The 13,197-nt window shown below is 36.9% G+C and overlaps 1 protein-coding gene across 1 annotated transcript in view; it reads left to right on the top strand.

The window, feature by feature from the left end:
• Positions 1-13,197, top strand: part of LOC106883867 (endoplasmic reticulum-Golgi intermediate compartment protein 1) — a 183,671-nt gene that overhangs the window by 18,697 nt on the left and 151,777 nt on the right. Inside the window, exon 3 of the mRNA XM_089339576.1 lies at positions 1,201-1,292. Within this exon, the coding sequence (XP_089195702.1) occupies positions 1,201-1,292 (92 nt within the window). The remainder of the gene's footprint in view (positions 1-1,200; positions 1,293-13,197) is intronic.

Here is a 13,197-nt window from a genome sequence, read left to right as displayed (position 1 = left end):
GGATACTCCATCTCATCAGGGTCGCATTATTGCCATCACCAATACTATTATTAGCAAAACACACACATCATCCAAGAGGGTGAAAGTATCTTCAATGCATTGATTTTGAGCTCTATCCTTTAAGATATATATATATATATATATATATATATATATATATATATATATATATATATATATATATACATATATATATATATATATAAAAGATAATAAGAGTGAAAATACTACAGAAGGCTTGTGTTACATGGTTAAAGTATATATTTAAATTATGTCAGAAAAATGTTAGAAAAATGTTAGAAAAATGTTAGAAAATCTTTTTGGTATATAAACATTATATATATATATATATATATATATATATATATATATATATATATATATATATATATATATATATGTATGTATGTATGTATGTATGTATGTATGTATGTATGTATGTATGTGTGTGTATGTGATTTGTGTTTGTGTGTGTACGCGCGTGTGCATGTGTTTAATGGTTAAAATATTATTGTAAAATCTGGTAATTAGTCATATATTAATTAATATCGATTAATTATCAGTAGGCCAGCACATCTAAAGAATCAATTGCCCGCTCACGTTTTTGGTATGCTGCTATATTTCATGTTGAGAACAATTTAGGTTTTAATAGACACAAGATGTGATCTATTTCTAGCGCATCAATTGTCCACGTTAGTGGTCGACGTTATTTTTAAAAATGTACCTTAATCCCCTGAGATTGCAGATACTATTTCTGAATCTCTTTGATTCTTTAGATGTGCTGGCCTACTGATAATTAATCGATAATAATTAATATATGACTAATTACCAGATTTTACAATAATTATATGTATATACATATATGTATATCCGCTTCAACGATTCATTCTTTGACTCTTTGAAACAAAATTTCTTGGAATATTGTTCTGTAATTTTCATTTCATTCGGAGAACGTCCATAACCATATTACCATATATGACTGTGCTCCATATTGTGTTACTGTTATTTCTGTAGTAGTGGTAGTAGTAGTAGTAGTAGTAGTAGTAGTAGTAGTAGTAGTAGTAGTAGTAGTAGTAGTTGTTGCTGTTTTTGATGTTGTTGTTGTTGATGAGGATGACAACGACCATGGTGATGTGATGATGATGACGATGATAGTTATGATGGTAATTGCATCAGTAATGTTATTTCTCTTTATTTCAGTATGAGTGAACTTTCGGTTGGTGACCCTGTCAGTTATACTGAGAAGATTCCTGTCTTCCTGAATCTTACATTGCCAAGACTCAAGTGTGCCTGTACGTATTGCTTTCTCTTCCGTGTTTTGCTTTGAGAATTATTTCATCTGATTTCTTTTACACAATTGTTGTTATTGCTGCTGCTGCTGCTGCTGCTGCTGTTTTCTAGGTCCTGTTCGACCTGTAAACCCTCTACTCTACGTCCAAACGCACTCGGCCTGTGGTCATTTTGCTTTTGCTGGGATATTTATGTTCGCATTTTTCTCTGTCCTGTTTTTCCTTAAAACTGTGTCATTTGAAAGAAAACTACTTTTGTTGCTATTTCTAGCTGGTCGAAAGTAAAAATAGTTGTTCCTTCGTTATATTATTTTTATCTTGTTGTTAAGTCAAAAACTCGAGGATTTGACTTATTTGTGGATTACTTACCATAAGAGGATACCGAAAAAAAGTCATACTATGTCAATATATATTGAATTAAAAGTTGTTCAATGGTTGGAAAGTGGAAGCTGCTTACTTTGCTGTGGTTACTTGATGGGTAGCGGTACTTGAAGGGAAGCAGTGCTTGATGGGTAGCAGTACTTCAAGGGTAGCGGTACTTGAAGGGTTGGGGTACTTAAAGGATAGCGGTACATGAAGGGAAGCAGTGCTTGATGGGTAGCAGTACTTAAAGGGTAGCGGTACTTGAAGGGTAGGGGCACATGAAGGGTAGGGGTACTTGAAGGGTAGCGGTACTTCAAGGGTAGTGGTACATGAAGGGTTGGGGTACTTAAAGGGTAGCGGTACTTGAAGGGTAGCGGTACATGAAGGGTAGGGGTACTTGAAGGGTAGCGGTACTTAAAGGATAGCGGTACTTGATGGGTAGGGGTACATGAAGGGTAGCGGTACTTAAAGGGTAGCGGTACTTTAAGGGTAGTGGTACTTGAAGGTTAGCAGCAATTGAAGGGTAGCCGTATTTGAAGGGTAGCGTTTGCTTACTATTTCTTTGGACTAATTTGTCACAAAGTTTTTTATCACACCACTGTAACTCTTCCCCGATTTCAATGATTGTTTGCATTTGAAATTATTGGGAAACTCACAATGACGAAAGATTAATGACAAATTAGTCAACAAGGAAACTAAACCTGGAGAGAAGCCCAATGAGTGTGTGTCTTTTGTGGCTTTGTAGTTCTTGCTAAAATAGAACGACGTCTTCTGGGTGATTCCATTGATTCCTTCCTACAAATCTGTAACTGTGTGTAAATGAAATAGAATTTAGTTATACAAAATCAGTTGATAAAAGGTTCAATTTGATTCCATTGTTCTCAAATATCGGAATATTGTATTTAATTAAGAAATAATTAGTAAGTTTCCAAGCAAGAATATTACAAGTAAAAGTGAAGCAAACTCCCAAATTTGTAACCATCCTCGTTGATTGGTGAATTAAAATTGATCGAAGCAGCACACTAAAGAAACCGGAGACAGGGGAGACTCGAGGGAGTCTCTACATGCTTACGTGCTTTGCTCGACATGCTGGAAATAGCCACTCATATCTCTCTAATCTCACATTAAACCACATTTCATATGCTTCGATTGAAAATGCGATTTAGGATATTGGTGATATTTGTAATGTCTTAGAGGAATGCAGCACTTGTATAAATTTCTAAAACGTCTGTGATGGGAGAAGGACGGAGGAAAGGAAGGAAGGAAGGAAGGAAGGAAGGAAGAAAGGAAGGGAGGAAGGAAGGAAGAAAGGAAGAGAGGAAGGAAGGAAGTAAATTCTGCTGAACAAAAGAAAAATTACGAAAAATGCCTTAAAGCTTACGTAGAAATAAGTTTGCTACTCGCAAAACGATAATATTCTCATTTGATGGGTTTCATACAGTTTAATCTATGACCTGAGGCGACGGTAGAAGAGCCTTCTCATATTTAGCGTGCCGTGGAATGGATTCGGAAGCCACAGCGAAGTTTGTACTCATTAGTTTTGGTTCCGTGACTCACTTTACCTGTTCTTCGAGGTTAATAGAGTAAGTACCAGTCATGTACTGAAGAACGTTTCTTGCTCCTGCTCCTCCTGCTCCCAGATTCGTTTTATTTGAGAGGCCCCGAGGAAGAAGGGTCCACATTACAACCCCCAATCTGATGTGGATTCAATGCAAAATGGCCAATATCTATTGTACCAAACTCCACTCTATCGCTCCAGAATAACGTCCACTCATCAAAAGAAACAGTCCAAAGACTTATGACTTACATAATGGAGGCAAGCAGGAATTGAAGCAAGAAGGTAGAATGTCAAAGAAAAACAAAGTACGCAAAATTTTTTCAAAGACATTTCGCCTGCATCTTTAATTCTTCTGCAAAGTTATTGATTTCATTTATCTTTCAATAATTTCTTCTTAAAACCCCGAGCAAAGTTTGATAAGGCGAGTGTATAGGGAGTTTAAACCCGACACGGGCAACAATATTGATAACACTTCTTAACAAATAGCAAGAGGAATCAAACACTAATTCCTCCGTGTTTGAACGGCGAACATCAACGGCCAGTGGGAACTAATTTCTCGAAATCTTTTACTCTCATCCTTCACACTTCTTGCGAACATCTAACATTGCTAACAACTCAATTACTGTCTCTATAATTGCTATCATGAGAGGCAACAACACACCTTTAAACATATGCATGCATATATACACCTACGTATATAAACAAACAAATATATATACATATACATATATATATATACAATGTATGTATGAATGTATGTGTGCATGTGTGTATACCTGCAACTAATGCAAAATGAAGCTGCAACGCATCAATAAAAGAGAAGGATTTGTGAGTTCTTATCTCTGTTGCCTTCGAGGGGATACGATTCACGCTTGTCTCTCGTTTTCTTGTATCTCTTCCGTTGTCTATTGCCCCCTCTCCCGCTTTATCTCTCTCTATTTACACACACACACGCATATAAATTATACATATGTATGTATAATTTGCACAAACACACGCACGCACATGTATGAATGCTTGTATCTATGTGTGTATGTATGTATAAATGTACGTAAGTATGTACTCAATTGATATCCATTTCAAAAGCTGGAAGAAACACAACAGGAGGTAAAGAACTACATACATGTAAACACAGCTGAATGCAATTATATGTTTACTCATATGATGCAATAAAAGTTATCAACTGTTTGAAACTGAATGAGGGATCATGGTAGTATGGAGGCTTTATATGAATAGACAACAGGTGGCTGTTTAAACAGCATGGCAAAAACACACACACACACATGTAAAAAAAATGTATGAAATATATACTTTATATAAAATTTTACACACACACACACATACACACACACACACACACACACACACACACATGTATAAAAATTATATATTTTATATTGAATGGGTTATATCTTCGTAAAGCATTTTTATTAAATAATTGCTACATAAATAATGTTATACATACTATTTATATATTATATGTTATATCTATATATGTTATATATAATTGGTTACAGAAATAAATAAATATGTGGATATTTTCTCTCTTTGAATATATATATATTGTTAATTATATATATATATATATATATAATATAGATTTAATCAAAAGATAAAATGTGGTACTTAAAATGTTTGAGGCACCAGAATTTGGTAGGATAAAAACCAAAAACAAAATCAAAAGATTTGGTGAATAAAATTTGAAGTTAAGCAACAAAAATTCAATAGGTTATAGCAGTACGTACGTTTCGTACAAGCTCCATTTATTCCTGTAGTGATAGCACAACATAATGTACAATGAAAATGTTCTCCTCAGCTGCATAATGGAATTTCATTTTAGAAAGACATTTTGAAGATGTTTGCAAAAAACAAGAGTAAGAGAAGAAAACATACCATCTCGACTATGCTGCTGTTTCACAGACAAGTGAATCAAACAAGAATTTAAAATCTAATTGGAGTGATAGTAGTAATTTAAAATTTAGAGGAAGGTAGGTTAAGTAGTGGTAGACAGCAAGTTAGGGGTAAATCAAGCATGAGAGAAAAAAAAAGGAAATGGAAGGACAATATCCTAAGGAGTGGTAAGAATTTGGAAAAAAATTAAGGTAAGCGAATTAAGGTCAAGGTATTAAAGAAATATATCTATTCTACAGTATAAATAGAATAATACAATGAAACACTAAATTACTAAGTTTATAACTATAGGGAACAATAATAATTAGAACAAGATAAACATATCCAGTTAAAATAAGATATAAATTAATGTGGGGTAGTATTATTTATGAGTAAAACTATAATATTAATGGCCAAAATCCAAACAGAAAGAAAGGGGGGAAGAAGGAAGAGGAAAAAAGGGAGAGGAATAAAGTTAGAAAAACAGGAGTAAATTAAGAGAATTAAAGCTAAGGTTTTCGAAAAAGTGATAGATAGAAGAGACTCAGAATAACCTAGAAAAAATGTAGGACTACTATCAGTGGGTTGGGAAAGGTTAAAATGTATTCTAAGTATATATTAAAAGTTATAACTCAAACAAAATAGTTATTAGTCAGGGAAATGAGAGAAACTAAATTAAAAAAATTAGCAAGATTTACTTTTTTAAAAAAATATTTACTTTTTAAAATATTTAAAGGTGCGTGAGTAACAATGCACACATAGAACCCTAAGGTCAGATCTATTGTTAATTAGATTAGAATTATCCTTAAGTCTCAAAATTTCGTAAATTTCCATAGAGCACAGTCCACAGCCATATCTACTATTTCTATAAGGTTGTGCTCTCCTGACAATTTCCCATTTAAGATTAAAATCAATATCATTTTCCTTCAATTCCCAAATTTTATTAGATAATGATGTGCTATTGGCTTTATGTTTAAGTCTAAATGAAGAAAAATGGTTATATAATCGTTGTTTAAGGTTGATTGTGCAACCAACATAAATGTAATTATTAGTTGGAGTAGCCTCCGTACATTTATAGACCACATTACGGGTTAAACAACGGCCAGATACCGGACAGTGGGGTTTAATTCTACAATTGCAATTAAGGGGCTTATTAGCTATATATATATTGCTATGTTGATTATTGATACAAGTATCTAAATTAGTTATATCAATATTGCTGGTTGTATTACTAGATATGCAATTGATATTGCTTGAACTAGGAAGATTTATCTCATCAACTATGTTAACAGTTGAAGTATTATTATGTTCATTAACATGTGCATGATTATTGGTTGCGTTGGTGTTATTAATTATTTGGTAGTTATTTGTATTGTTATCAATAATAAGACACTTTTTTATTTTCTAGGGTCCTAGCCAGTTTAATGTTTTTTCTATTTAACTTATTGATAATAGATCCTATATTGGGAACAGTATTGGCAACTTGGACAATGTCTTCTACTTTAACCTTGAACTGACCAAAGCCTTGTGACTGAATTTGGTAAATGGAAACTGAAAGAAGCCCGTCATATATATATATATATATATATATATATATATATATATATATATATGTGTGTGTGTGTGTGTGTGTGTGTGTGTGTGTGTGTGTGCATATTCATGGGCGCGTGTATTTTTGTGTTTGTGTTTGTCCCCCTCCATCAATTGACAATCGATGTTGAAGTTTTACGTTCCCCAAATCTAGCGGTTCGGCAAAAGGGCCAATAGTAGAAGTACTAGGCTTACACAGAATAAGTTATGGGGTTGATTTCTTCGACTAAAACCCCTTATGGCAGTACTCCAACATGACCGCAGCTAAGTGCTGTATATATAGTATATATGCAAAATACTTCCTATACATGTATGCGCGTTCGATCGCGTGTGTAGTTATCAATGTTTGCGTGTAAAACCAAGCTAAATGGAACGGATTCGATGTGGGATTGCCTGCTCGTAGCGAGGCGATTATAAAAAATGACTGTGGAGAATTGCCATAGATTTCAGTGATGAGATGATGCTAATATGATAACATCCATTGGTTCTGCAATATTAATTGCTATGAAATATAAATGGATGATATCTGCTGTGTTTACATCTGACGACAGCCTTGTGCAGTGTCTTGTTATGGTGAATGAACATTCCAGTAATAGCAGCTGAGTCTCCTTCAAGTCACGTCTTGATAACAGCAGTCGTGCATTTTGAAATGCAGTCAAAGGATCGGTATCTCCGTAAGTAAATAATTAACCGGATCATCTGTTGGATCCGATTAGATACTAGCAACAACAGCATCAACCATTGTAACAAAGGTGCTTTGAATTATTTCCTCAACCTGCTAGAAATAGCTACCAAATTCTCCTCAAATTACATTCCATACGGTAACACACCGGATAACGTAGTCCTCGGTAAACTCTGAAATAAATATGGTGCAAGTTCATGATTGGAACACAGGATACTGCAGAATGGGATTGAAACTGGATCTTGAGATTGCCAAGTAATATTTAAAACCATTCAACCATGTTGTGTTCACAATATTCTTTTCTACTCTAGGCACAAGACCCGAAATTTTTGAGGGGGTGGGGGGTGGGGTGGGGCTAGTCGATTAGATCGACCCCAGTCGGCAACTGGTACTTAATTTATCGACCCCGAAAGGATGAAAGCAAAGTTGACCTCAGTAATCGAATGACTTGCCTGAATTAAATTTCCTCTCATCTTTATTGTGATGAATAAATGCGTCATTCTTTGGTTTCCAGTGAAGAGTTAGAAGTAGTAGTGGTAGTATGGGAGCATGCGCTGTAAGAGCGTGTCGCTGCATCCACCATTTATCGGTGATTCTCTCCTCCTGGAAAACGACAAATTTTCCAACACTCAAGCGACCACCCTCGAACCCATGTGACTGTTTGGGTAGTGGTTAGCGGTGAGGATTTTACGTGATCGGAATGTAAAATCCTTCCTCAACCTCTTACAGTCGCCTTTTACCACAGGCAAAGGATATGCCGGTTCCCACCCAGCACTGGAGCAACGTCATATGAAATGTTTTCCTCAAGAACACTAAACGCTGCCCACTCCGAGAATCGAACTTACAATCGTCAGATTGTGAGTTCAACATTAATCACAAGATCACATATCTTCACAGTACGAATATGGCTACATTAAATTAACTGCCCTATAAATGTCTCATGCTCGTTCAGAAGTGAGATTTGAACTCAGAACTCTCATAACGGAATACAGAAAATAAGCACCAATTAACTCAGAAACGGGAACCTGGCCATTGTCTTCATCACACTTCATTCTTAGAGCAAAAGAAATGGTTTCTTTTGCTTTAGAGTTTCTTAACGAATCTTCTTTCATAAGGCACGAAAAATGACACGTTGCTGTGTGTGTGTGCGTGTGTGTGTGTGTGTGTGTGTGTGTGTGTTTGTGATCGTGGTTTCTCTTACATATTGTGTACATATGTAATTTTAAAAGAAAGTAGCACTTCACACTGCACATTCCATGTCTTTATTTTCTTCGATTATCACCATCACCATCACCACCACCGCAGCCACCACCACTACTACTACTACTACTACTACTACTACTACTACTACTACTACTACTACTTTTTCTTCCCGCTTCTTTTTGACGTCATTTCTTCATCAGGTAGAAGAGATATAATATTCCTCCATTCACCTTCAACTTATATTTCACCATCATCATCTTCGCCATCGTCCCCATGGTGATCGTCGTCGACATTGTTATGGCTGCTGTTGTTGTTGCCGTGGTTATTGTTGCTGTAGACATAGGAATAGAGAGTGGAGTGGGGTTGAGGGGTTCGTTAGTACATAGATTTGCATTTAATAATGTAATTATATAAATAATTAATATATTTATATATTCTTATGGGAGATGTCGTTAGTCAACACTATATTAATTATAGCTTTTCCTTTGTTCTAATTTATAGATTCCCCCAATTTCTTTTTCGTTATTTTACAGAAGTCGTAATAGCATGCAATCCTCTGAATATTTAATAAATTTAAATAATTACAAACACACACACACACACACACACACACACACACACACACACACACACGTATATATATATATATACACACACACGCACACATACACACGTAGAGGCACGAACGTGTACATGTATATAATTACATATACTCACATACAAATGCATGCCTGCTCATATATGTATAAATACACGCATATACAGAAACATATATATATATATATAAATATATATGTATATATATATAAATAAATAAATATATATATACATATATATATATATATATATATATATATACATATATATATATATATATATATATATATATATATATATATATATATATATATATATATATATATATATATATAGATATATATCACCCAACACATCACATTACAACTTCCCACCACGCACACACCAGCAATGACTAATTCCTATCCCTACATTTTTACACCTACACATACATGCTCTCTTACACACACACGCACCGTCGTTTTGGGATCCCCTTCTTCTTAGCTCTCCTGTGTTACCCTTCTGTCCGGCATTCGCCATGATAAATCGCTAACCACTACACACATTTTTTTCTCTCCTTGTTTCTCTCCCTATATCTTTATGTGTTCCTTTCTGTGGAAGAGCGTAGGCTCGAAACGTTAAAGACTTTTTCAATTCCCGAGTGTTAAACTAATACATCTGTTTGTTGTCTACACCACCTGTCTTCGTCTTTTGTTATTTTTGTGAATTCTCCCTATATATATATATATATATATATATATATATATATTGATATATATTGATAGGAAGGACAACAAAAGAAAGAAAGAGTCCTCAATATTATGTAAATAGAGGAATTTATCTGTAAAAAATATGTGACACTTATTCGGTACCCATGATAAAACTCCGAGTTTCGGCAGCTGAGGTGGGAGCCCACGCCAACATCTCTTCAGTTATCCGGCCATTGAAAATTCTTGTGAAAAATGACCGTTAAACAAAAGGAAATTACTGTGTGATTGACGGTCATTAAGACAAAAGAGCTATAGACCGCTATGTAAGGGGAAGGGGTAAAAGTAAGGGAGTAGGGAAGTCTATAGTGTTCGCGTAAGCGCACCAATCTGTACATTCGCTTATATTTATATACTAAACCACCCTTGCTTGAAGCACACACATGCTCACCCACATACTCGCCAAAAACTATACAGATACGTACATATACATATAAACACTCGCATACACACCCACACTCACCCGCACACAATGACCCCTCACCCATACACACGCACGCAAAATGTTTTTTTAATTATAGGCGAATGTACGGATTAGTGCGCCTATTGGTGCGCGAACACTATAGAGTTCTCTACTCCCTTACTTTACCCCCTCCCCTTACTTAGCGGTCAAAAACTCCTTTGTCTTAATGACGGTCAACCACACAGTAATTTCTTTTTGTCTAACGATCATTTGTCACAGGAATTTTCAATGGCTGGACAACGGAAGAGATGTTGGCGTGGGCTCCCACCCCGGCATCCGAAACTCGGATTTTATCATGGCTACCGAATAAGTGTCACATATGTTTACAGATATATATATATATATATATATATATATATATATATATATATATATATACACATATATATAAGAGTAGGAGTCGCTGTGTAGTAAGTAGCTTGCTTACCTTGACTACCGGTCGTGTGCGCTGACTACTTCCGGTAGACCCGAAGAACAGAGTGGACGGGAGTTTTTCAACTCCGTCCAATATTGAACTATTGAGAAGTCAGCCGAGGTAGGTGGAATTGTTTGTTTTTTTTTCAGCTGGGTGAGAATTATTGTTGTACATATTTTTTCACAGTAAATTTCGCGCAGATCTGGGCAATTTCGTCTACTCTCGGCGGCTACTGTGCTGTGATATTGTATTTTATTTTGGGGCCGTATCCGCCCGAAGAATTGTGAAGAAATTTTGGATTGTACTATTGAGAATTCGCTGACGGCCTGGAGTACCTGTAGGCCGGGACTATTGTGTTTTTTGCTGCGTTTCTGCCGTGTGAACTATTATTTTCTTTTCTTTCTATCTGTGAACTGTGTTTAGTTTCTCTTCGTCTATATTTTGGTTGGACTTTCTTAAAACTGGTTCTTTATTTCCTTTTCTTTCTTTTCTTTTGAACTTTTTGGGACTTATTTTTGGACTTATTTCTTAATTTTTACTGTTGAATATTAACATGGCAAAAAAAAGTGAATCTGTCTGTGTCGAGTGGGAGGTCGACCCACCCAAATAGTGGATAGAAAGCCTTGAGAAGAGGACGGTGGCACTGCGAACCTTTTCTAGGTCGCCTGATGCCATCGTTCCCTTCGAAAAGGAAATAATTGAAAAAGAGCTGGCAAGTTGTTTGCCAGCTAATAATTATTTCATCTCCAGGGGAGTCAAATACGCGACGGTGTGGTTGCTGTTTGACTCCCCCCAAGAGGCTGGCATTGTGGCCAGCCAGCCCCTGCAGGGGGAGGAGATTTTATTTCTCCCCGCCTATTGTGGGAGAAAAGTTATTAGAGCCTGGGTATGTGGGCTGCCCTCGGGCACCGAAGCTGGGTGGATTGCAAATGCCATTCGACAGGGCTTGGGAGACAGTGGGCCCAGGCTCTTAAATGTTAAAATGACGCCTCCGGTCAGCTGGGAGGGCGCACAGGCAATTCTAACCTTGTGGACTCCAGTGACCGCAGGAAATATGTGCTTTCCGGGTTTTCTGAAAATGGCCGACTCCAGGTACCAGGTGAAACTTGAGGGACACTCCCCTCCCAAGTGACACCAATGCCTGGAGCCTGACCCTATCAGGAAGAACTGCTCCCAGGGTCGTGGAAATGCAATGGAGCAGAAAAAGGAAAACATGTCCGCCGCCCCCCCATTGGAGGGGGAGACGGAGAAAGTCGTGGAGGTTGCTGCCTCCAGAAAGAGAAAGATGAAACGCAGGTTGCGGAGGAGGAGGGGGACTCCTCGGGCGTGCTGATGGAGGCCTCGACCCTGCAACCAGTAAAAGGGAGAAACAAGGAAAAGAGAAACGGGAGACGGTCGGTGGACGTGCTGCCGACCGAGCCCGTGGCCCCTCCGATGGGAGGTGTGCCACCATGGCGGGAAGCTCTGTTGGTGGGAATTGTGCCACAGACATAGCATGACGCAGTCCCTCCCAGTGAAGAGGAGGAGGAGATTGTCCTCTGTTACCTCAAGGGAGGGCCTGTGTGACAGTATTTGGATAGCGTTTTTAAAAGGCAACGGCATGACTCGGTCCTCATAGACCACCCATGATGGCCTCCGCAGGTATGTGCGGAGGTCATAAATTATAGTGAAAAAGCAAAAATAGAAACAGCTTGTGACAAGGAGGACTTTGCCTCCATTGATCCGGGCCAACCAATGCAGGATTTCCTGCAGGCAACAGGATACTTGCTTGGTGGCCCGGATGATGAAGATTAATGTGTTAAATTTTTTGATTTATTTGTATTGAACTATATTGAATGTATTGAACAATGTTTTCGAGGGGTTATCGGTCGGCGGGCGCCGGTACCCCTTCCATCTTTATTTTATCGTTTTGTTATCACTCTCATCTCATCAATGTCTGTGTCCAGCACGCAACTACTTTATGTCCGTCTGTCCTTGTTCGTCCCCTCTTTGTAAGGCCTTAATGACCAATATTTAATGAAATAAAGTAGCTTGCTTACGAACCACATGGTTCCGGTTTCAGTCCCACTACTTGGCACCTTCGGCAAGTGTCTTCTACTATAGCCTCGGGCCGACCGAAAACTTGTGAGTGTATTTGGTAGACGGAAACTGAAAGAAGCCCGTCGTATATATATATATGTATATATATATATATATGTGTAGATATATATACACACACACACACACACACACACACACACACACACACACACACACACACACACACATATATATATATATATATATATATATATATATATATATATATATATATATATATACATATATATATATATATATATTGTTGTACTTGGGGATGGTCATATTGCCAGTTTAGCCAATAAAAACACACGCACTGTAT

This window comes from Octopus bimaculoides, chromosome 22 (genome assembly GCF_046866305.1).
Source record: "Octopus bimaculoides isolate indiv1 chromosome 22, ASM4686630v1, whole genome shotgun sequence".
NCBI classification, from domain to species: Eukaryota; Metazoa; Mollusca; class Cephalopoda; order Octopoda; family Octopodidae; genus Octopus; species Octopus bimaculoides.
Note: the sequence above shows the minus strand (reverse complement) of the source record. Positions and strands in the feature narration are given on the sequence as shown.